We start from the raw sequence: 27,131 nt of genomic DNA on the forward strand, positions 1-27,131 counted from the left end.
GTATTAAAAAATAATCAACTTGATATTTTCAGTCAGCAAAGTTTATACTTTAAAAAAAACCCTATGCTACAGTCATTTTTAAATTATACAATAAAGCTCTAATATTCTTTTTCGAGAAGATTCAATTTATTAAAAGAATCAGCAAAATAATTTGGCTAATGATCAGTATCTGTCAAAGCATAGGTTAAATTCTATTGGCATACTTTCAAACATAATGTTTTCTGTACAGAAGAACGTATACCTCTATTAGTTGCTAATTTAAATTATTTGTTGTTAAATGACTAATACTTCTCAAAATAAGAGTATGTAAATTGCTTAAAATTGTAGCTTTGCAAGTAATTTAAATACTTATTTCACAAATTTTAGAAATACAAAATTCCTATGGGAGGTTAGTTATCAATATCTCAATTATCCAATAAAGAGTTCTAATATACTAAATTTTCCTTTCTAAGAACCTTAAATGGGGAAAATTATATTGAACTGACCTTTAAGATTTAGCAAAATTATATCAAATTTCCAATGAAATCAAAATGTTCAATAAATAAAACTAAATACAGAACTAATTTCCTTAGCATTTAAGTATATAACAACAATTTTTCAATGTAACACAACATTAGGGAAAAACTAACGTGAACATAACAAGAACCTTCAAAATATAAATAGTTGTTTCCTTTGGGAAACCATTGGCTAAAGTTTTTTTAATGTGCTAATAAAAATGTTTCTCCGTGTTTACTCAACAAGAAAACAAATCATTAGTCAACAAATATCCATATTACTTGAAGAATAAAAAAAATTACCATCCTTTAATTTATCTTGAATGTAAAGTAGAAACCAACAGTTAGATAACAAATACAGTCATGATATCATAAAGACTACTAGGTTTTTCTTGTCTCCTGTGGGTCAGAATTTGTACTAGGCAATTTAAGGACATTATGTCATTTAATCCTCAAAACCATAACCTGCAAAAAGACAAATATCAATAACCTCATTTACAAATGAGGTTTAAAGAGTTTAAGTAACTTTCCCAGGGTCACAATGCAAGCAAGTAGATACCAGGATTTAAAACTTTGGTCTCTGTGACGGAGAAGATGTAATTCACTGCCTCAAGAGTGATTATTATATTTATAATACATGTAAAGACAAATGTGAAATATTTTTACTATGTAATTTCAAGGAAAAATATTCTACATGGTATTGAAAGTGTTTATTTCTAATTCATGGTGTTTTAATTTTTTTAACTAGATCATTTTTTAAAATAGCAGTATCTAACTATAAATGCTGATGCTTCAAGAGACCTTTCAAAAACTTAAGTTCATATATGAGATATATTTATCAAATTTTATAAACTAACTTCGAGGGCAAGAAAAACGGCTCTTTATTTTTGAGATGCAATTTAAAAAGCACTTCCTCTTTGTAAATATGCTATACATTCAGGACTACCCAGCCAACACTTTCAAGTACAGTCATGCATCACCTAATGAAGGGGATATGTTCTGGGAAATGCATGGTTAGGTAATTTTTTCATACAAACATCAGAGTGTACTTACACAAACCTAGATAATAAAGTCTACTACACACCTGAGGTATATGGTATAGACTATTACTCCTTGGCTACAAACCTGAACAGCATGTTATTGTACTGAATACTATAGGCAATTGTAACACAATGGTAAATATTTGTGTATCTAGACATAGAAAAGGTAAAAATACAGTATTATAATCTTATGGAACCACTACTGCATATGTGGTCCATAGATCAAAATATCATTATGTAGCACATGACAGTATACCATTTTTCAATGTTGACAACTCCTATTAGTGCCTCCCCGATGACAACATTTTCTGTTAATTTATACAATGTACCTATCAAATCAAAATTAAATGGCTTGGGAATATAATTCAGCCATAAAAAGGAAGAAAGCTCTGATACATGTTATAACACGTATGAACCTTAAAAATATCATGCTAAATGAAATAAGGCAGACACAAAAGACCACATATTGTGTGATTCCACTTATATGAAGTATCTAGAATAGGCAAATTCATGAAGACAAATAGTATATTAGCAGTGGCCAGGGGCTGGAGGAAGAGAGTAACAGGGAGTAGTAATAGCTAATGGGCACAGGATTCCTTTTGGGGGTAATGAAAATGTTCTAAAATTAGATATTGGTGATGACTGCACAATTTTGTTGTGAAAACCAATGAACTGTATACTTTAAAAGGGTGAATTTTGTGGTATGTGAATTAAATCTCAATAAAAAATTGAATGGCTTTAAAAAATTAAATATAATACATTAAATGTGTATGAGTTACACACATATGTGCTTAAAATATAAAATCTATGTAATTACCTAGATTATCTAAGCTAATTTATTGAATCCCATTTTTCACCATATCAAGTAAAATGCTCTATTTCACAAGTGTACATTTTGCTAGACATTAAATAACTCTAACTATCTACAAATATTATAATCCCTAGGGGTATCAGAAGGAACTCCAACAACAGACCTATGTTTAGCAATTAAATTAGACTTTTTCCAATTTACCAGCACTAGTGTTTACTGTCAGAATTTAGAAAAGACACATTAGCACATGCTGATGAGGAATTTTCACCATGCAAGTACCACATATAAGCACCTATTCAGTTACATGATCAATTTATAAAATCACTGCTTTGAGAGGATTTTTGCTTTTGATTAAATAGTATTTGCCTCTGAACCACAAAAAGAAAATAAGCAGAAGAAAATTTATAAACAAAGTTTAAGGAATTCAAAAGTTAGGAATAAACTAAACAGCATGAGGATGATAATAAGTACTTACTAATTTGTTTTCCTGCATGTATATTCTTTGTAATTTCAGACAGCCCTTAGCTATGACGATCATGCCTTCATCTGAGATCTTATAACACTGGCCGAAATGAATATCTTTAAGTTCTCTGCATTTTGAGCCCAGCTGCAAACAAAGAAATCTGACTGAATGCTCAGAAAATCAAAAAGGCAACATATTTCTAGTGAGATTTTCATATAATAACATACCAGAGTTAAATAATCATTTCTAAATTACTTTAAAAAAAGATAGAATGTAAGCAATCCATAACTTAAAACAGTATTATGTAAACCTTTTCACCTTCTAATTTACCTCCTTTTTTCAATGACCTCACACTATACGTCCATCAAGGTACCTAGATTCCTTAACAGTTAAAATTCAAATCTTTATTTCTCTTGAGTTTTAACGGTAGAAAAAAAAAAAAACAAAGAAAACATCCTAACGGCATAAATTATTGTATATTCATAAAATTGAATATTAGACAGCCATTAAAATGGAAGAAACATTTGACAAATAAAATAAAAATGTATATAAGCTTTTATAGTATAATCCAATTTTATAAAGAAGTTACGTATATTTAAATGCATATATATGTATTTGGCATACAAAAGAGACTGATATATATACTAAGGTGTTAACAGTGGTTAATTCTGATTAACAAATGGTGGGTTTTTATTCCCTTCTTCCTATTAATCTTCTCTAATTTTTTAAAGTAAATATCACTTTCTTAATTAAAAAAAATCCAAGTTCTGTTTTAAGTAAAGTAATGATATCAAAAACATATGTGAGTTCAATTATTTTTCCAGGGGTGGTGATATACACAAACCATGTTATTCTAATCTAGACTGCACTGTAACTAATTATATATTCCTCTAGAGATGTAAATTCTATGAAGACAGAGGTTTTTGTCTGTTTTGTTAAATAATGTACCTCTGGTGCCCAGTGTCTTACACTTAGTTGATAATAAACATTTGTCAAATGAATGTAAAGGCTGACCAGGGTTATGCATATTAAAGAGGCCCCTTTAAAATGGACAAATATAAGAAATCACGATTGTGGCATAATTGTGGCCTCTTACACCACTATGTTCCAGTTAATTTGGGGGTTCTAAACTGGGTCTATGGATAGAATTCAGAGATTCCAGGAAAGCAGATAAGAAAAAAGAGTACATATTCATTTTCATGTTATCTTCTAACTGAACTTTAGCCTTTGTTTCACTTAATATAAGCAAAACACCAGAGCAGTTTAGCAGTACCCATGACTTTGTAAACAATAGATATCAAAGATAATTTCATGTAATATCATTGTTGCAGATACCTAGAAATATTATTCTTCATCATCAGTATTCGTCATGCTCATTCCATTAGCTACCAGATCTTATTTAGTTCATTAAAAGAGGCACATATATTTCCAGAACAAGTAGCACCTAACTTGGACCTAAGAAAGCTGAATCCAAAGCCAACAGTGGGAAAAGCAAAGAATCAAGCAAACTACAGAATTCTCAACAGCCTCACATATGTCTTGAAGTGAGAGTGAAGCTAGGGCTAAAAATACCAGGATTCTTGAACATCTGCTTAAAAAGTAGTTAAACCCTCAGATTACCACCCCCTATTACTGCACAGCCTCACCTCTCTCACAATAGCAAAAAACTGGAGTTCTCTAGGGAGAGTAAAACATAGGGTTTTTGGACTAGGATATACCACATATAGCTAAGAACATAAGGACAATGCTAAAAATGTGGGGATGATCTCAAAGTTTCTATAGTGAAAATGGAGGAATTCAAAGAAATAATTCTATTAAATTTTCCAGGATGAAAGGATATGAACTTCCAGAATGAAAGGGCTTATCCACATACCCAGCACAAATGACAAAAACAGACACATGGCAATGCAAATCATTATAAAATTTTCGAACTGTGGGTTTAAAGAAGATTCTACAGACTTCATGGAGAAAGATTTCATACAAAAGATTAGAATAAAAAATTCATCAAACTCCCTACAACACTAAAAGAAAGCAACAGTAAAATGCTATCAAATTCTGAAGGAAATTATTTCTAAACTAGAATTTTGTATCAAGATTCAGGCTGTGAATTAAGTGTGAAGGTAGAATTAGAGATATTTTCAGACATACAATTTCTCAAAAGATTTACTTCCCATATAATCTTTATCAGGAAGTGACTGGAATGTGTGCTCTACAAAACATGAGAGTACACCAAGAGGAAAAAAACATGACATCTGGGAAATAGGAGATCTAACCCAACAGCAACATGAGAAAAACCTTAAGGATGATGGTGAAAGTAAGATACTAAAATGATCAGTAATGCAACTGCACTTGTATACAGGAAGTCCAGACTAGACTATTCCAGGCCAATCTGTTTTAAGATGGGAAATTTGATTAAGTATCAATATATAGATATATGAATGTAACTGGGGAAATGTTTTGAATTCCATTAGTGTTAAGAGTATAAAAACTAAGTAACTAATGGGAAAATAGACACTTATTAATTCCAATAAAAACGAAATATTATAGAGTAAAAAGTAGGTACATAATTGTTAAACGTAAATACTGAATATTTAGGTAATAAAAATTACAATAAAATTATGTTGGAAGGATGAGAGGATAAGAGATAGGGAAGAATGTATACATGAGATAAATCCTTATCTTCCATAGCAAGGAATCAGCATAGACGGTCAAAATTAATTTAAACCCTCCCCCCAAAATTAAAAAAAAAAAAACAGACATAGGGGAAAATGCTTTCTCCTTCTACAGGAAGTCCAATTAGTCTAATTCCTTGTCTCTCCATTGATTAGTTTGTATTTAACAAACTTGACATGTTCAGTTTGTCACTACACTTCTTCCCCTTGGGAATAAACTGCCCACAGGGAGTAAGTAATCTCCACTTCTTCCCTACTTGGAGCCACTCTGCTGGTCTGGCCCAGGCAGTGACTAAATCAGTTAACCAAACTCCAGTGCCAAGTTAACAAACCCATTTAGCTCTATTAGTGAGTAACATTCTCCACCTCAGATTTTTGAGTAATGAAGTTGTTATGTTTTCTCCATCATCACTATTTGTCTTATTTCTCAATTTGATCAGATCTTGAGCAGAGAGGAGCAGGTCCCTTGAGACCTCAACATTTAGTGCACCAGCTAGGAACATGAAGAAATAAAAGAATCTATAATATATAGAAGAGACTGAGGTTTTGGTGAAGTCACTGTGCACAAAGAAGTTGGTAGAATCTCAAGTTAAAACATGTAAATCATACTGCTGCAGACTAGGAAAGAAATCTAAGCCGATCATGTAGTATTTTGACATTAACAAATGGCTTTGGTGACATTATAAGAAAAAAAATTTTCCTGGAGGAAGGAGCCACATGGGTAACCATACAAAGACAAGAACCTCTGCATGTGAGGTACAGCTAGTTAACGGGGAACAGTGTCTCAGAAGACAAGCTATTATGACTTACTACTTTTGACTATAACTGTCATTTAATGTCACGACAGAAACTAATGTTCTATTTGAGACAACATCAATGGACATAATAGGCAAGTCAACATCTGAACCAGTGCTTATCTGCACTAATCACCATTACCTCCATCCATAAATGTCCTAAGTTCCAGACTATCCAGGCACTGTGAAGTCAATCATTATAAAACATATACTTCTCAATGTTTCTGATATTCTTCAAATCTCTCAATATTGTAACCTTCTGTTTACAACTCATAGAAAAACATTCAGAGAGTATCAACCAAGCCCTATAAGAGCATCCCTGTTAGGATGCCCTGAATTTAGCACAATTAGTCCCCTATCTAAAAATTACAGAAAAAGCATACAACTCTAACTACACAAATAGCATACAACTCTTTTAAATACAGAATTCCCCTTCCAGGAAGAGAGTGCCAGAGACATCGGAGCTCTGACCCTGCCAAAATGGAGAGATCTCAGGAAGAGCCTTGGCAACCAGCTGAGACACCAAAAAAGGCAGTACCTTGGCATTAAGAACCATACCCTAAAGTAAGGCCTATTCTAGACCACCCAAGTTAGAGGGATTTGGGAAACATCTTGGGCTTTCCACAGATCCACCATAATAAAGCATAAATTTGAGAGTAAACAAGATAAAGACAATCATCCAGTAATACCAATGCCTGTTTAAGGAAAAAAAAAAAAAAAAGGTTTCTGGTTTCCAGTCTGGTATGTAAGAAGTTTAGAAGTCAACATTTTGTCCCCAAAAATAAAAAGCTAAAGAAACTGAAAATTCAACAACTCTTCTTAGACTCATCAGAAATGAGGACATAGAGCAAACCACTGCCCCTAAAATGGGAGAGACAGAGCGATTCAGAGAACCACAACTTAATGGAAGAGAAACCTACTAGCAGAAACCTTAACAGAAACCAGGGCTGGAATAGGAAAAACAACAAATTGGCCAGTATTTGCCAGTATTTGACATACTGCTGGAGGCTCAGTGTGGACAAGTCTGAAAAGTTAAAAATTCCAGGGAGACTTAGTTCAAGGGGGCCCCCCATGCTTTCGTAAATTTTACCTACAGGAGCTCTACCAGATGCTCACAAACAATATTGGAGGAAAATCACCTTATATTTCCAGTAGTGAAAGGAGAAAAGTAACCCTTTGAAATACTATAGTATTTTGTTCTTCTAAACAAGGTCTGACCTCAGGAGAAACTATTTTATCAGAGCCTAACCTGCTGAAATTTTGTGAAAGCCCAACCTTCCTAGGGGAAGGGAAATACCCAACGCCAGCCAACTTTAGCCTTCCATATAAGGAAAGGGATATACCAAACTCCAGCCCCCTCTAGCCACTCTATCCCACCTAAGGGGGAAAGAAATGAGACATATTGGTGAAGTTAAAAGTCCAGGAGTATAGACTCACCAAAAGATTGAAACCTAATCATAGACTACAGAACGCTTCCCCCACATTTTACCACCACATTACTAAAGGCCCATTTATAAAAGTTTCATTTCCTAGTACAGGTTATATATCCCTTATCCAAAATGCTTAGGAACAGAAGTGTTTTGATTTTCATATTTTTTTGGACATTGGAATATTTGCATTATATTTACCAGCTGAGTACCCTTAACAAAAATTTGAAATCTGAAATGCTCCAATGAGCATTTCCTTTGAGCATTACATTAGTGCTCAAAAAGTTTCAGATTTTAGAACATTTCAGATTTTGGATGTTTGGATTAAGGATACTAAACCTATACATCATGTCTATCTTTCAAGGAAGAATTACAACGCATACCAAAAAGCAAAAAACAGTTTAAAGAGACTAAAAACATCAGAACCAGCATCAGATATGACAGGAATGTTGGAATTACCAGACTAGTAATTTTTTAAAACCATAATTAATATACTAAGGACTTTATGGAAAAAGTAAGCAACATGCAAGAAAAGATATGTACTACATGAGAGAGATGGAAATTCTATGAAGGAATAAAAAAATGTTAGAAATAAAAAATATTATAACAGAAATGAAGAATGCCTTTAATGGGCTCATTAGTAGACTAGTGACAGAGCAATATTTGAAGCATTCATGACTGAGAATTTTCCCCAAATTAATATCAGACAGCAAACTATAGATCCAACAAGCTCAGAGAATCCCATGCAGGATAACTGCCTGAAACCCTACAACTAGGCATATGATTTTATCATTTTCCAACTACAAAAAATCTAAAGTAAAGAAAAACTGGTGAAAAAAGCCAGAGGATAAAAAAAAACCTTATAGCAAAGGTAAGAATTATTTCTAACTTATTATCAGAAACCATGCAAGCAAAAAGAGAATAGAGTGAAATATTTAAAATTCTGAGTGAAAAAAACCACCAACCTAGAATTCTATAGCCTATGAAATGATCCTTCAAAAGTGAAAGAGAAAGACTTTCTCAAACGAGAATTCAGGGAAATTGTTGCCAGTAGACTTGCCTTATAAGAAATCATAAAAGAAGTTTTTCAGAAAGAAGGAAAATGAAATACGTCAGAAACTTTGATCTACATAGAAAAAATAAGAGAATCACAAAAAAAATTAAAATAAAATAAAAACTTTCATTTTTGTTATTAATTGAGATAACAGATAAGTTTGTTCAAAATAATAACAATATATTTGATCATGTACACTTTGTGTGCACGCGCGCGCGTGTGTGTGTGTGTGTGTGTATATATATACGCACGCGCGCGTGTGTGTGTATATATACACACACACACACGCACACACGTGCTTACGTAAAAAGGAAATAAATGACATCAATGATACAAGGAATGGGAAGGAAAAGTTAAAAATATTTTGTTATAAGATACTTGTACTACCTGTGAAGCAACATGATGCTATTTAAAAGTAGATTTGGATTAGTAGTAAATGTATAATGCAAATTCTAGGCTAATCACTTTAAAAACTGAGAAAAAAAAGGAAGTATGATTGATACAGTAAGAAAAGAGAGAAAATGGAATACTATAAAATACTCAGTTAAGACCACAAAAAGCCGAAAAGGTATGGAAGAGAAAATTATGATTCAAGAACTAGGGCAACAAATAGAAAACATTAACAGATATGGTAGATATTAATTCAACTATGTCAATAATCTCTTTACACATCAAAGGTCTAAATACACCAAAGACAAACTATATTCTGGGCCACAAAACACACCTTAACAAATTTAAAAGAATAAAAATTATACACTGCTCTCAGACCACAATGGAATTAAACTAGAAACCAGTAACAAAAAGATGACTAGAAAATCTAAAAATACTTGGAGACTAAACAACACATTTCTAAATTATGCATGGGTCAAAGAAGAAATCTCAAGAGAAATTTTAAAATATTTTGAACTAAATGAAAATAAAAATATAACATATTGAAATCTATGAGATGCAACAGAAGCGGTGTTTAGAGAGAAATGTATAGTTTTGGATGCTGTTGCAAATGAAATTGTTTGGATTCCATTTCTTTTAGGGTTGTTCATTCACAGTGTGTAGAAATGCAACTGATTTTTTGTAGATTGATTTTGTATCCTGACACTCTGCTGAAATTATTTATTAAAACAGTTTTTTTGTGGATTCCTTAGGGTTTTCTATACATAAAATAATGTCATCTGCAAGACCACTTTACTTCTTCCTTTTCAATTTGAAAGCATTTTACTTCTTTTTCTTGCCATATTGCTCATGTTAGCACTTCCAGCATAATGTAAAATAGAATTGCCAAAAGCAGGCATTCTTGTTTTGTTTCTGATCTTAAAAGTTTTCCATTTTTTACCACTGAGTATGTCAGCCAGGGGGTTGTCACATATGGCCTTTATTATGTTGAGGAAGTATCACACTATTCCTCATTTGTTGGGTATTTTTATCATGAAAGGGTGTTGACTGCACCAAATGCTTTTTCTATAACCAATTAAAATGATTGGGTTTTCCCCACTTCATTCTGTTAATGCAATATATTACATTGATTAATTTTTGTATGTTGAGCCACCCTTCCATTCCATTTGGTAATGGTATATAATCCTTTTAACATGCTGCTGAATTCAATTTATAAGCATTTTGAAGATTTTTGCATACTCAAGATATTGGTCTGTAGTTGCCTTTTTTATTTGTAGTGTCTTTGTTTGGCTTCAAAATCAGGGTAATGCTGGCTTCACAGAATGAGTAAGAAAGTGTTGCCTCCTCTTCAATTTGTTTAAAAGAGTTTAAGAAGGACTGGTATGAATTCTTTAAATATTTGGAAAAATTAATCAGTAAAATCAAGCAAAATCCTTGGTTTTTCATCATTAAAAAGAATTGGGCCAGGCGCGGTGGCTCACGCCTATAATCCTAGCACTCTGGGAGGCCGAGGTGGGCGGATCGTTTGAGCTCAGGAGTTCGAGACCAGCCTGAGCAAGAGCGAGACTCCATCTCTACTAAAAATAGAAAGAAATTATATGGACAGCTAAAAATATATATAGAAAAAATTAGCCGGGCATGGTGGTGCATGCCTGTAGTCCCAGCTACTCGGGAGGCTGAGACAGGAGGATCCCTTGAGCTCAGGAGTTTGAGGTTGCTGTGAGCTAGGCTGACGCCACGGCACTCACTCTAGCCTGGGCAACAAAGTGAGACTCTGTCTCAAAAAAAAAAAAAAAAAAAAGAATTATTTTACCGATTGAATCTCCTAACTTGTTATGTCTATTGAGATTTTTCCACATTTTTTTTTTTTTTTGGAGACAGAGTTTTGCTCTGTTGCCCAGGCTAGAGTGCCGTGGCATCAGCCTAGCTCACAGCAACCTCAAACTCCTGGGCTTAGGCAATCCTTCTGCCTCAGCCTCCCGAGTAGCTGAGACTACAGGCATGTGCCACCATGCCCGGCTAATTTTTTCTATATATATTTTAGTTGTCCAGGTAATTTCTTTCTATTTTTAGTAGAGACAGGGTCTCACTCTTGCTCAGGCTGGTCTTGAACTCCTGACCTTGAGCAATCCTCCCACCTCGGCCTCTCAGAGTGCTAGGATTATAGGCATGATCCACATTTTTTTTTTAATCAGAGAAAGAATCTTGACATGTTGCCCAGGCTGAAATTCAGTGGCTATTCACGGGCACAATTACAGTGCACTAACACCTGGAACTCCTCCACTCAAGCAATCCTCCTGCCTCAGCCTCCCCAGTAGTTGGGACTCAGATTTTCTACTTCTTCAGTCAGTTTTTGTAGTTTGTGTATTTCTAAGAATTTGTACATTTCATCTAGGCCAGGGGTGGAGAATCTGCAGCCTTAAGGCCACATGTGGCCTTCTAGGTCTTTAAGTGTGGCCTTTTGACTGAATCCAAATTTTATAGAACAAATCCTTTTATTTTTATTAATACATTTTTGTTCATTTTACATTTTTATTTTTAAAATGAATATATTTAAAATATCAAAGAATAAAATAAGTTTCAGTGACACAATCCTCCCAGATTGACCAGCACTGTTAGAATATTAGCCGTAAGGGCTAAATTGATGGCTGCTATGCTCATGATTTAGCTCTAACTTATCCCACCTGACTGGCGCCACTACTGCACGAAGCTGGTTGGCGAGAGTTCATAAGAGTCAAGTACACCAGTCTGTTATCAGCTTTTGACAGTGGTGCACTGTGATTCTGTTTGAAGTGGAATTTATGAATAGTTGCAAAGCTCAACAGTATTTTTTAATCCTGTATGCTTAGCAGCCCCTGATGTCAAAGACCAAGAGAACACTAAAGGAAGAAAACATATTTTTTGATGAAGATTGGGAATTACAGTACTATCTTGTTTCTGCTAAAGATAAGATGATGCTTGCTTTGTGATACTGCAATATCAACATTAAAGAAATTCAGTGTTCATCATCATTATAACACTCATAAGGACCACAAATACTTTAAAGTAGAGGGAGAGGCATGAAAGGTTGTAGTGCAGATACTAAAAGATAAAAAGCAAAATCAAAGACAATTCTTTCAAGCAGCAATAAAACCTGGAAATAATGCCACTAAAGCAACTTATAAAGTAGCTTACATACTCAGGGAAAAAGGGAAGCCTTTCAGTGATGTAGAAATTGTGAAAGAATGCATTGTCAAAGTTGTAGGATGCTTAGACCCCAATAATGTTTCAAAGTACAAATGACTGCCTCTCTCAAGGAGAACCATAACTGATCAGCAGCATGAATTAGACTTCAACTTAACAGAACTTCATGCAATACTTCAAAAGGAAAAGAGATATTAAATTCTTTTGGATGAATCAGCTGATACTACTGACTCAGCACAGGTTTTATGCTTCATTCGGGTCATAATGGAAGATTTTCTTCGCTATGAAGAGTTACTTACTCTGGGCACTCTTGAGAACAGAACACAGGGAATAGATATCTTCAACAACTTTCAAGATAAGCGTAATGAAGTTGGACTGAATTGGTAAATTTAGTGAGTGTATGTATAGACGGTACACCTTCCATGACAGGAAAACTCTTCCATGAAGGGTTTATTGCACAGATAAAAAGTATTAACAGATCCAGATGCTCTCATTTCTTTTCATTGTATCTTGCATCAGCAAAATTTCTGGGCTGAAGCTAGTATTTTAAGCAACACTTTTCAACAAGTTATAAGTATTGTTAACTATATTCCTGCAAATGCAACATGGCATTATCAGTTTTTTAACTGCTAAAGTCGAACCATGAGGTATTCGGTGTGGATTTGCCATATCATTCTAAAGTGCATTGGCTATCACAGGAACAGGTAGGTGTTAGCCAAAATTTTACCCGTGCGAGAACAGATGGTTAAATTTTATTAAGAATAGAATCAGCAATGTGAATTACTGAAAGAAGATTTCTATAGAAATGAAGCATTTCTGTGTGATATCACATCAAACCAAAACGACTTGAATATTTTTTTGCAAAGTGAAACTAAGTCTATAGATGATACGTGGCAAAAAAAAAAATCCAAGCATTTTGAAAAAGCTATCTCTTTTCAAAACACTTCTTCAAAAGGAAATTTCGGATGAACATTTTCGCCAGTTAGCAAAGGTCATTAATGAGGATGATATATGCTAATCATTTGAAGAATATGCAGCTGTTGTAGACCTATTATGTGGAGACTACAGTGAAGGTTCACTGACTTTTAGAATCATGACATCACACTCAAATTCACATTTCCACCTCACCTAATTGATATCACCAAGGCACCTAAAGAACTACAGATGGAATTGATTGAGCTCTCAGCAGATGACATTTTAAAGTCATTGTTTGTTACTTAGAAAGATCCAATCGAAATATGGAAAAATGCAGAATACCCACACCTTTGAAAACATTCCAGAAAAATGTTTTCTTCCTTTTCAGCCACTTATTGCTGCGACTCTACATTCTCCTACCTAACCCAAATCAAGATGCCCTTAAAGGTCACAAATGACTGATACCATGCAGAGGATCAACTGAAACCGCAGACCTCCAGGCTGCAACCAAATATTCAAATATTTTCCAACAAAAATCAAACACAACAAAGTCATTAAAAGGTTAGTTAACTTTAACAAATAGTTTTCATTTTTCGAAATTATTAATTACATAACAGTTAGATTTTTACAAAGTAATGTACATTTTTAACTATATCTAATTGAAGTTTCTTGAATGCGGCCTTATTTGATTACATCTAAATTAATGCAGCCTTCCAACATAAAAAGTTACCCCACCCCTGATCTAGGCTATCCAATTTTTGTTGGTATAGAGTTTTTCATGGTTTTCTCATATAATCCTAAAGTCAGAAGTAATGTTCACTCTTTCATTTATGATTTAGTAATTTGAGTCTTTTTTTTCCCTCTTAATCTAATTAAAGTTTTGTAAATTTTGTTCATCTTTTCCAAAAACCTAGCTCTGGTTTCACTGATTTTCTCTATAGCTTTCTGTTATCTCTTTTGTTTATTTCTGCTCTGATCATTATTTCCTTCTCTCCACTTAGCATTGGGTTTAGTTTGCTATTCTTGTCTCAAGTTCCTTCAAGTGCACATTTTGGCTACTAATTTGAGACCTTACTTCTTTTTTAATGTAAATTTTTACAGCTGTTAAGTTGCCCTCGGAGCATTGCTTTTGCAAATCTTAACCCATAAGATTTGGTATGTTGTGTTTTCATTTTCAGTCATCTCAAGGTATTTTCTAATTTCCCTTCTGATTTCTTCTATGACCTCTTGGTTTTATAAGAATGTATTGTTTAATTTCTTCATATTTGTATATTTTCTAGTTTTCCCTCTGTTTTTGATTTCTAGATTCATTCCATTATGGCCAGGAAAGATACTTTGTGTGATTTCAATCTTTTAAAATTTATTAAAATTTGTTTTGTGATCAAACATATAGTCTGTTTGTGACAATGTTCCATGGCACTTGAGAAAAATGTATATTCTTCTGTTGTTGAGTGCAGTGTATTGCACATGTCCACTATGTACAACTGGTTTATAGTATTGTTCAATTCCTCTATTTCTTTGTTGAGATTTTATCTGGCTATTCTATCCACTATTAAAAGTGAGTTACTGAAGTCTCCAACTATTAATGTACAACTGTCTATTTTTCCCTTCAAGTTTTTCAATTTTTGCTACATATATTTAGGGATTCTGCTGTTAGATGTATATATAGTTATAATTATTATATCTTCCTGACAGATTAAGCCTTTTATCAATATATAATGACCCTCTTTGTCTCTTGGAAACTTTTTGGACTTAAAAAGTTATTTTGTCTTCCATCCAAGTACTAACCAGGCCTGACCCTACTTAGCTTCTGAGATCAGACGAGATCAGGCGTTTTCAGGGTGGTATGGCCGTAGGGGAAAACAAGAGTTTCTTTGAACTCAATGATAACGGAGACACTAGTTAGCAAAACCTGAGGGATACAGCAAAAGCATACCTGAGAGGAAAATTAATAGCATTAAATACTCACATCCAAGAAACAGAAAGCTCAAAACTCGACAATCTAATAAACAGTGTCAAGGGATTAGAAAAGGAAGAGTAAATCAATTCTAAACCTAGAAGAAAAGAAATAACTAAGATTAAAGCAGAACTAAATGAAATTGAGAACAAGAGAATTATACAGAAGATCAACACAACCAAAAGCTGATTTTTCAAAAAGATAAACAAAATTGACAGCCCACTTGCTAGACTGACAAGAATTCAAAGGGAAAAGACTCTAATAAACTCAATTAGAAATGAAAAAGGAGAGGTCACAACAGACACTACAGAAAACATTATTTTCAATTACTATAAAAACCTATATGCCAAAAAACTACATAATGAGGAGGAAATGGACAAATTCCTGGAAACATACAACCTCCCTAAGTTTACCCAGGAGGTAATGGAATTTCTGAATAGACCAATCTCAAGCTCAGAAATTGGAGCAGCAATTAAAAACCTCCCAAAAAGGAAAAGTCCCAGACCAGATGGCTACACTTTAGAGTTTTACCAAACATACAAAGAAGAACTCATGCCTATACTACAGAAATTATTGCACAAAATTGAGAAAGATGGTATCCTTCCTAACTCACTGTACGAAGCCAATATCACCTTGATACCAAAGCCAGGAAAGGGCACAACAAAAAAAGAAAACTACAGTCCAATATCCCTCATGAATATAGATGCAAAAATCCTCAACCAAATTTTAGCAAATCGAATTCAGCAGCGTATCAAAAAAATCATTCACCATGACCAGGTGGGCTTTATTCCAGGGATGCAAAGCTGGTTCAACATACACAAATCTATAAATGCAATCACCTCATATGACCATATGATTGTCTCAATAGATGCAGAAAAAGCATTTGACAAAGTCCAGCACACTGTCATGATAAAAACTCTTAACACAATAGGCATAGACAGGACATACCTTAAAATTATCAAGTCCATTTATGACAAACCCACAACCAATATCATACTGAATGGGGAAAAACTGAAACTATTCCCACTTAGAACCGGAACCAGACAAGGCTGCCCACTATCTCCACTTCTATTCAACATAGTGCTAGAAGTCCTTGCTAGAGCAATTAGACAATAGAGGGGAATTAGGGGCATCCAAATGGGGGCAGATGAGGTCAAACTCTTCCTCTTTGCTGATGATATGATATTGTATCTAGAAAACCCCAAGTATTCAACCAAGAGACTCCTAGAATTGATAAATGAATTCACTAAAGTCTCAGGATACAAAATCAATACACACAAATCAGAGGCATTCATATACGCCAATAATAGTCAAGCCGAAATTCAAATCAAAAACAATACCGTTTACAGTAGTCTCAAAGAAAATTAATATCTAGGAATATATTTAATGAAAGATGTGAGAGACATATACAGGGAGAACTACGAAACACTAAGAAAAGAAATTGCAGAAGATGTAAACAGATGGAAAAATCTACCTTGCTCATGGATTGGTACAATTGGTATCATTAAAATATCCATACTACCTAAAGTGATCTACAGAATTAATGCAATACCTATCAAAGTACCATCATCATTCTTTAGAGATCTAGAAAAAATAATTCTATGCTTCGTATGGAACCAGAGAAGACCTTGTATAGCCAAAGCAATCTTAAGTAAAAAGAACAAACTGGGAGGTATCAGTCTACCAGACTTCAAGCTGTACTACAAGGCTATAGTAACTAAAACAGCATGGTACTGGCACAAGAACAGAGACACAGACCTTTCGAACAGGATTCAGAATCCAGGGATAAAACCATACACATATGGTAATCTAGTCTTTGACAAAGCAGACAAAAATATGCACTGGGAAAAAGAATCTCTTTTCAATAAATGGCGCTGGGAAAATTGGATAGCTACATGCAGAAGATTGAAACTGGATCCCCACCTCTCACCTCACACAAAAATCAATTCAAGATGGAAAACAGACTTAAACCTAAGGCATGAAACCTTAAGAATTCTAGAAGAAGATGTTGGGAAGACCCTTTCAGACAACGGCCTAGGCAAAGAATTTTTGAAGAAGACTCCAAAAGTAATCACAGCAGCAACAAAAATAAATAAATGGGATCTGATCAAATTAAAAAGCTTTTGCACAGCCAAAGAAACTATCATTAGAGCAAACAGACAGCCTACAGAATGGGAGAAAATATTTATTCTCTACACATCCAGTAAAGGGCTGATAACAAGAATCTATCCAGAACTTAAAAAATCAACAAGAAAAAAAGTCAAACAACCTCAACAATAAATGGGCAAAGGAAATGAACAGAAACTTTTCAAAAGAAGACAGAATAATGGCCAGCAAACATATAAAAAAAAAAAAAAAAGCTCAACATCTCTAATCATTAGAGCAATGCAAATCAAAACCTCAGTGAGATATCACCTAACCCCAGTGAGATTGGCCTCTATCAAAAAATCCCAAAACAACAAATGCTGGTGAGGATATGGAGAGACAGGAACACACTGCTGGCAGGACTGCAAATTAGTGCAACCTCTGTGGAAAAGAATTTGGAGATACCTCAAAAAGCTAAAAATAGAAATATCATTCGATCCAGCAATAGCACTATTAGGCTTCTAGCCAAAAGAGCCAAAGATATTCTATAATAAAGACATCTGCACCCAAATGTTTATGGCAGCACAATTCACTATTTCAAGGATGTGGAAACAACCCAAGTGCCCGTCAATTCACGAGTGCATTATTAAAATTTGGAATATGTATACAATGGAATATTACTCAATTTTAAAAAAACAACAGTGATCTAGCACCTCTTATATTTTCCTGGATAGAGCTTGAGCCCATTATCCAAATCGAGGTATCACAAGATTGAAAGAATAGGCTCCACATGTACTCGCCATCAAATTGGTACCAACTGATCAATACTATGGTGCTCACACAGTAGCAATATTCTCCAGGGATTAGGGAGTTTGAGGGGGTAACCTCACAACTAATGGATGCAGTGAGCATTGTAGAGGGGAAGGGCATGCCTCTAATCCTCACTTGGGTGAGGCAAAGACATAAAATGTAACCAAAATGTTTGTACCCTCATAATATCCTAAAATAAAAAAAAAGAAGAAGAATTGAACATAAATGCAGATGGGCTAGTTTGAAACATAATTGACAACCCTCTCAGGACATGACCTTTGAATTACAGAAGCATGGTATAATAGGCAGGAAATACATGCCACAATGCCTGGGGATGTTAAGGTTCTTTTAGTTTACCAAAAAAAAATGAAATAATAATTTAAAAAAATTATTTTGTCTGATAATAAAATAGCCACTCCAACTCTCTTTTGGTTACTATTTATATGGAATGTCTTTCTTCCATCCTTGTACTTTCAAACACTATGCAGTTAGCTTTACCGGTGTTCCTTTTTCTTCATATGGCTTTGAGTTACTACCTAGTGACTTTTTATTTCAGTCTGAAGGATTCCATTTAGTAAGCATTTCTTGCATGGCAGGTCTATTAGTAACAAACTCCCTTAGCTTTTGCTTATCTGGAAATATTTTAATGTCTCCTTCATTCTTGAAGAATAGCTTTGACAAATACAGACTTCTTGTTCAACATTTTTTTCTTTCAGTACTTTAAATATGTCAACCCACTGCTTTCTGGCTTCTATAGTTTCTATAGTTTCTGCTGAGAAATGAGTTACTAATCTTATTGAGGAGGACTTGTATTGTTGCTGCTTTCAGTATTCTATCTGTGGCTTTCAATAATCAGACTATAATGTGTCTCGGCATAAATCTCTTTGAAATTATCCAGCCTGAGTTTGTTGAGAGTCTTGTATGTATAGATCCACATCTTTCACAAAATTTGAGAAGTTTTGGTCATTATTTCTTCATATATTCCTTGTGCCCATTTTTCTCTCTGTTCTTTCTGAAGTTACTATAATACAAATGTTGTTCTGCTTGATGGTGTCCCACAGGTCCTTTAGGCTATATTTACTTTTTTTTACTCTCTTTTCTTTCTGCTTCTCAGACTTAATAATTTCAATTGTCCTATCTTCAGGTTCACTGATTCTTTCTTCTGCCTGCTCACACATGCTATTGATTCCCTCTAGAACATTTTTTACTTCAGTTTTGTACTTTTCAGCTCTAGAATTTTGATTTGGTTCTTTTTATAATTTCTATGTCTTTATTGGCATTCTCATTTTGTTCATGCATCATTTTCCTCATTTCCTTTAGATCTTTGTCCATGGTTTCCTTTAGTTCTTTGAGCATATTTAAGATAATTGATTTAAAATCTTTACCTAAAAAGTCTAATGTCCAAGCTTCCTCAAGAACAGGTTCTGTCAATCTATTTTTTTTCCTTTTAGTGGGTCATACGAGTTTCTTTGCATGCTTTGTGATTTTTTTTCTTGAAAACCAGACATTAGAATATTATAATGTGGAAATTAAATTCCCCCGACTTCCTTAGGGTTTGCTGTTTTTGATTATTCAAGGCTTAGCTTGTGTTCTGCCAGTGTTTTGAAAGAGATTTCCTTTAATGCCAAAAGCTTAAAAACAAAACAAACTAAAAAGAAAATCAAAAACTCTTCTCTTAGTCTTTGCAGACTGGCTCTGTGATAAGGTAATCCTGCAACATTTATCCATGTCATTTACAACTCTGCCTTGGCCTTCACGTCCTGCTTATACTGAGCCTACAGAGCAGCCACTGATAAAAGTTTATGGTCTTCCTAGGTCTTTCCTGACCATATGACCTGCCATTGGGCATGCATGTGGCTTTCTAAATTCCCCTGTATACACTGGAGCTAACTGCCCTAATTTCAAAAAACAAACAAAAAACAACAACAACAAAAAAACTCCCCCAGGATTTTTATCCCAGGCCTCAAGAGATCTGTATGTCTTACCACAATCTTTTGCCCAAAGCAGCTGCAGGTTTTTTCATTTGCCTTACAATATTTTCAATCAATATCCAATGTTCTTCCTTCCTGACTAGGCTCTAAATTAGGAAGAACAGATATATGAGCACTTGCATTAGCCCTTTAACTAGCTCCCAGACAGGTAGAACAGACAAACACAATAATTTGCAAATAATGTCTGTTCTGCTCCCTCTAGAACCAGGATCTTGGTCCCACACTGGGAACTCAAGCTGCTATTTTCAACACTACTGCCATGGTGGTGAGCAAATGAGGCAAAGGCAAGTAAAAAAGCCACAAAGCATTCCTTCCACTTTTTTGTTGCCCTTTTCTTGGTCCAGCATGCCCTTGGTTGCTGTAAACCTTTGACTATTTTCAGAGTTATGGCAAAGTTGGATCTGATAGTTTCAGCTTGCTGTTCAATGCTTCTGTGAAGCAACAGGGTTTTGGAGCAGCCTACTCCAACATTTTGATGATGTTACGCTCAATATTTATTTTTAAAAACCTGAAAACTCACAGTATAACCAAATTGAAATTTCCTAATGCAATATTATTTTTGTGCAATTTTAATCTGGCAGAAGCCCACAGTAGCTGATTTCCAAAAATTTGTACTGAGATTCATGAGTTAAACAGGCATATTAAACTGCTAAAATCAAATACAATTAGTCACATAAAATAGTAACAATGAATACTATTCCTTAGATTTATTTTAATATTTTACTGCCATCAATTGTTTGGTGGCAAGTGCTAGATGATAACAAAATATTAGAAAAACTGAAATAGCCTATTATTCCCAATTAAACTGATCTTATTTTTCCCTAGATACATGATTATAGTTTTAAAAGATGTATATAGTAGAAATATGTTCCACTGATAAAATTATTTGTGGTGACTTTTATGGAAATAAAAATATCAATATTTGAAGTTATTTAACAAAGAAGAAAATATTTGCAAGGCCGGACACAGTGGCTCATACCTATATTCCCAGCACTTTGGGAGGCTGAAGCAGGAGGATAACTTGAGGCCAGGAGTTCAAGACCAACCTAGGCATCATAGCCTTCTCTACAAAAAAATTTTTTAACAATTAGCTAGGTGGGGTGGCACATGCCTATAGTCCCACCTACTCAGGAGGCTGAGGCAGGAGGATTGCTTAAGCTGTGGAGTTCAAGGTTACAGTGAGGTATATAATCATGCCACTGTACTCCATCCTGGATGACAGAGAAAGACCCTGAGACCCTGTCTCTAATAAAAGAAAAAAAAAAAAAAGGAAAAGTGGCCAAAAACAGCAAACAGCTTGACTTTTAGGCACTTCACCACAAGTTTGAGAAACACTGTTAAGCAGAATCGATTGCTTAAAATATTAATTCTAGATCTATTAGAGCTCCACATTAAAATGCCTTAAGTAACTGTGTTTGCAAACAAACTGACAGAACTCAAAAAGCATACACATATTAACTCCACAGCAGAGTTCATCAAGTGTCGCTGGAACATCAAATTAATTTAGTGAGTGGATCAAGGCCAACATTTATTTAATGTAGTAGTATAGAACAGATAATATCAATGTTCTCTGGAAGTAAGGATATGTACTGCTTCATAAAACTTTATTTCTAGTGTATGTATGCACGAAAACCATTCTCTTTCTACTATACTCATTCCCCTCTTCCATCAGAAGAGTCTAAAATAGGACACACTGTGCTGCAGCACAGTCTTAAGCAGAGGAAAATATTATTCTCTAGACTGCAGTGAGATTCCTATGCAGTCAGTAAGAAAATTATCTCAGGGGTAAAAATTCTAGATTGTTTTACTACTTTTACCAGAATGTTAACTCACATATAACTAATTCATAACTCAGAAACCATGAAAATCTGAAGCAAGTACCTAACCTAAATAAGTAAACAGGCTCCAAAATACTTCACATTCAAGGGAGAATTTACATAATTAGTCTCAAAGTTGTAAATATTACATAAATTAATAATACCAGATTGGCACACTAAGTTTTGCTTGTTAAAGAACTTTCTAGTTTACCTTTACTTTAACCATAACTATGATGTTATTCTTCTTCACAAATATTACTAAGAATACCCTCAGTAGCCTGCTATATTGTGTTATCAGATTTAAATATGAACAGGTTTAATCTGGTTCTTAATAAATACATGTACATCTTAAAAATGTTTCATTGTAAAGTATAAGTTGCTGACAAATTTTTACCAAAATAAATAAAATCACGTTACATCAAGAAAATGTATATTTCCCCATAAAAGATTAATTTGTTTTAATAGACTTAAGAATATCATAAAATGCTTTGCTAGCGAATAATCCTGTACGTGGCAGAAATAAAAAAAATATTAAAACAAGACTATTATTGCACAATTTTTCTTTACAAATGAAATAGGCTCCCTTACAAATTGATAACATTTTAATATAAATTAGATTGACACACCCAGTATTCACTATTTAGGACTGTCTTCCCAACTTTCTTCTAATACGTTCATTTAATTTCTATATAATGTTTAAATTTAGGGGTATTCACTTGTTCAATGAATAATCTACTCAGAGTCAAGAAACGTTAAATACCATTTCCCCAGGAAGTGTATCAAATATAAAGTATGTATAATACTATTTTTAATATAATTATTGTGCCAAATATAGGTAATTACCCCTTTTTCTTCATTTTATACCCTTAAATTTGGACTTCCATTTAAACATTAAAACAATTAGATATTTTAAGGCTGTAGTCCGCAAACCCTGGGCCTCGGACTGGCCTGTGGCCTGGCAGGAACTGGGCCGCACAGCCAGAGGTGAGTGGGGGGAAGCCAATAAAGTTTCATCTGTATTTACAGCTGTTCCCCATCACTTGCATCACTGCCTGGGATCCGCTTCCTGTCAGATCAGCAGGAGCATTAGATCCTGCATTATGGTGAGCTGTATAATTATTTCATTATATATTACAATGTAATAATAATAGAAATAAAGTATACAATAAATGTAATGTTCTTGAATAATCCCCAAACCATCCTCCTCTCCCCTCTGAGTCCATAGGAAAATTGTCTTCCACGAAACTGGTCCCTGGTACCAAAATGTTGGGGACCACTATTTTAAGACACGTGTGTCATCTAGTAATATAAAAGAGGAATTAAAAGTTCCCAGATATAAAATCCTCATATAGCCATCTAATCTTTGACAAAGCAGACAAAAACATACTCTGGGGAAGAGAATCCTTATTCAATAAATGGTGTCGGGAAAATTGGATAGCCACATGTAGACTTAAACAGGATCCGCACCTCTCACCTCTTATAGAAATCAACTCACGGTGGGTAAGAGACTTAAACTTATGGCATGAAACTATAAGAATTCTAGAAGAAAATGTTGGAAAAACTGTTACAGACATTGGCCTAGGTAAAGAATTTATGAAGAAGACCCCAAAGGCAATCACAGCAACAACAAAAATAAATGGACCTGATCAAATTAAAAAACTTCTGCACAGCCCTGGAAGCTATCACAAGAGCAAACAGACAACCTATAGAATGGGAGAAAATATTTGCATGTTACACATCCAAAAGAGAGCAGACAACTAGAATCTATACAGAACTCAGGAAAATCGGCAAGAAAAAAATCAAACAACCCCATTAATAAGTGGGCAAAGGACATGAACAGAAACTCTTCAAAAGAAGACAGAACAATGGCCAACAAACATACGAAAAATAGCTCAGCATCTCTAATTATTAGGGAAATGTAAATCAAAGCCACAATGAGATATCACTTAACTCCAGTGAGAATGGCTTTTATCAAAAAGTCCCAAAACAACAAATGTTGGCATGGATGTGGAGAGATAGGAACACTCATATACTGCTGGTGGGACTGCAAACTAGTACAACCTCTGTGGAAAGTAATATGGAGATACCACAAAGAGCTACAAGTAGAACTACCATTTGATCCAGAAATCCCATTACTGGGCATCTACCCAAAGGAAAAAAAGACATTCTATAAAAAACACATCTGCACTAGAATGTTTATAGCAGCACAATTCACATTGCAAAGATGTGGAAACAATCCAAGTGCCCATCAATACATGAGTGGATTAATAAAATGTTGTGGTATGTACACCATGGAGTTCTGTTCAGCTACAAAAACCAATGGTGATCTAGCACCTCTTGTATTATCCTGGATAGAGCTGGAGCCCATTCAACTAAGTGAAGTATCACAAGAATGGAAAAACAAGTACCACATGTACTCACCATCAAATTGGTATTCACTGATCAACACTTACATGCACATATAGTAGTAACATTCATCGGTTGTCAAGCAGGTGGGAGAGGGGAGGAGGGGATGGGTATATTCACACCTAATGGGTGCAGTGCGCACCATCTGGGGGATGGACATGTTTGAAGTTCTGACTCGGGTGAGGCAAAGGCAATATATCTACCTAACATTTGTGCTCACGTAAGATGCTGAAATAAAATATACATATATAAAAAAAGTTAATTTTTAACACCTCATGATGACCCAAACTGCAAACTATTACCTAAAGCAAAATTTGTTATAAAATTTAAGTTACAAAAGCATAAATTAATAAAATGGCTGGTCACAAAAGTTCAGGTTTTCACTACAAAACACAACAGTTAATTTACTGATTATAACCATGACACTCCAGTTCACTAACCTAAACAAATAGGCACTGGTACATAAAAAAGATGACTTACTTTGGTCCCTGAGCATTATTTTTAATATAACCTTATAAAGCGTTACTGTGAGAAAACATTTTGAATTAATATAAGTAAAATCATTCTATAAATGCTAAAATTTACCTGTTTGAGTCCTTCATCAGTAAGTTTGTCCTGGTTGCCTACATGTACTTTCTGAAGTAAAGGGCAGTGAGAGGCAACCGCAATAATAGAGGTGTCAGAAAGTTGTTTACACCTGTAGGCTGTATACCTAAGAAGTCCAGGACACTTAAATGCTAAAACACATACGCCAGTATCAGACATACTGCGACAATCAGAAATGTTGATTTCAATTATATTCTGACTTCTTGATGCAATTTTTTCCAATAATTCATCAGTGACCTATGAGAGAAAAATAGCAATAAATTTAAACATTTGTTAAAAGTAATAACTTACTTCCTGTTATTTTGCTCAATTTTCCCCAATAAATAATAATTGGATTATACAATGAAAAACACAATCAAAAGAAAAACATTCTTAGTATTAAAGCATAACAAGAATTGTGGTACAATAAAAAATATATTTGATCTTTGTCCCCAGTTCTTAAAACAGAGCTTCTAAAACCCTTGGAATTTCCTAGGTGATAATGTCTTTTATTATTCATAACAACCCCTTTTGACTACACCTGGGTTTATACTAATGAGGTGACTTAAAGTAGGTCCCCTATAGCTTCAGGATGGAGACTAGCTATGAGAAAGACTAACAGGTGATCAGAGGATGGTAACTTTCAGCCCCACTTCCAACCTTCAGGGAGGAGAGAAAGGCTAGAGTTTGGTTTATATCATAAAAACTCTTGAACAAGGAGATTCAATTTGTAAACACATCAAAGTACTGGGAGGGTGGCACATACCATACCTTGCCCTAGGCATCTCTTCCATTTGGGTGGGCCTGAGCTGAATCCTTTATAAATAAGCCCATAAATGTATTATATTTTCCTGAGTTCTGTGAATAGTTATAGCTAATTATGATAACTGAGTAGATTAGGGGAACTCCGGAATGTATGGCTGATCAGTGAGAAGTAAGGGTGGCTCCTGGGACTGGCAACTGAGAGCTGAAGTGGGGATAGTCTCATAAGACTGAGACCTTAACCTGTGGGGTCTGTGCAACTTTGGGAATTAGTGTCAGAATTGAATTGAATTGTTGGACACCAAGGGGTGTTGGAGAATTGGTTGTTAGTGTGGCAAAATGACAAACAAAACTATATATAGATTTTAAATGCTTTGTTCCCTATTTTTAACATAGGAAATACTGTACATCAGTTATCATGATATATGAATCTTGACTTTTTACACTTCATATCAGATGATACCACAGTATATAAATTTCAATTGTTTTGCCATTTCTATCAGAATGCTACCTCACATGTAACTAATTCATAGCTTAGAAAATATGTCATTTTATATACCAAAACACCAAAGACAGTATAGAAATAAATGCCCATGTCAAAAATTTTCTCAGAAGACTCAACGCTAAATATAAAAGTAGCCTTAAAATTCATCTGGTGAAAAACTCATATGACCATATGAATTTAAAAAAATAATCAGCCTCTACATGTTCCAGGCCCAATCACCACAATTCCAAAAAGGAAAATAGAGTTAACACTATTCAAATCCTTTGGGTAAAAATCATGGAGAGAGAAATGTACTTGAAATTTAGAATGAAAGAAGGAAAGAACTGGAGTATTGAGCAGCATTAGGAGTAAGAGCCAAAGATGAAACTATCTTTGTTTATGTTTGTTGGGAAAGCATAAATATAGACAGTTCCCTGAAAACCTAAACCTCTGACATACCTCTCCCTTTATTTTATATTTTTTTCATATCCAGACTTTATAACCAGCAGAGGGGGAAAGCTATTCTTAGTCAGAGTTCATAATAAATAGCTCAGACATCCAAGAGTAATGAAGTAATGAGCCAATGGATTACTTCATACTTAACCTTCTCTCTACTCTATTAGCCACAACTAACTTCTCATCATTCTCCTTGGACACAAATTTCACGAACCCAAGTAAGTAAATAACTAATTCTGCAATTGTTTTAACTTCTTATCAAGGAGGCAGAAAAATAGAAACAGAAACAATTTATACACAAATGCTCTGGAACTTGCTTAGTTTGTTTAAAGTGTGTTTGTTCTGGCTCTTATCAACTAACAAGAGCTAATGGTGTGCACCTCTTTCCAAATCTGCATTCAGTGGCATAACATGTGCAGCTTGAATTGGCCATGATGGGGATGGGAGTACTTATACCATAGAAATTGGCAAATATAATCATTCAGGGCTTTTTTTTTTTTTTTTTTTGAAAGCCAGTTGTGCATACCACTGGTAA

At 34.4% G+C, this 27,131-nt stretch overlaps 1 protein-coding gene across 2 annotated transcripts in view; it reads right to left on the reverse strand.

The window, feature by feature from the left end:
- FBXL17 (F-box and leucine rich repeat protein 17) overlaps positions 1 to 27,131 on the reverse strand; it is a 490,961-nt gene that overhangs the window by 448,943 nt on the left and 14,887 nt on the right. For both annotated transcript variants that reach the window (XM_069492013.1, XM_069492014.1), the window contains exons 3-4: positions 24,895 to 25,152; positions 2,821 to 2,952 (exon numbers count right to left, since the gene is read on the reverse strand). In XM_069492013.1, the coding sequence (XP_069348114.1) occupies positions 2,821 to 2,952; positions 24,895 to 25,152 (390 nt within the window). The remainder of the gene's footprint in view (positions 1 to 2,820; positions 2,953 to 24,894; positions 25,153 to 27,131) is intronic.

The sequence above is a fragment of the Eulemur rufifrons genome, chromosome 17 (assembly GCF_041146395.1).
Source record: "Eulemur rufifrons isolate Redbay chromosome 17, OSU_ERuf_1, whole genome shotgun sequence".
Classification (NCBI taxonomy): Eukaryota; Metazoa; Chordata; class Mammalia; order Primates; family Lemuridae; genus Eulemur; species Eulemur rufifrons.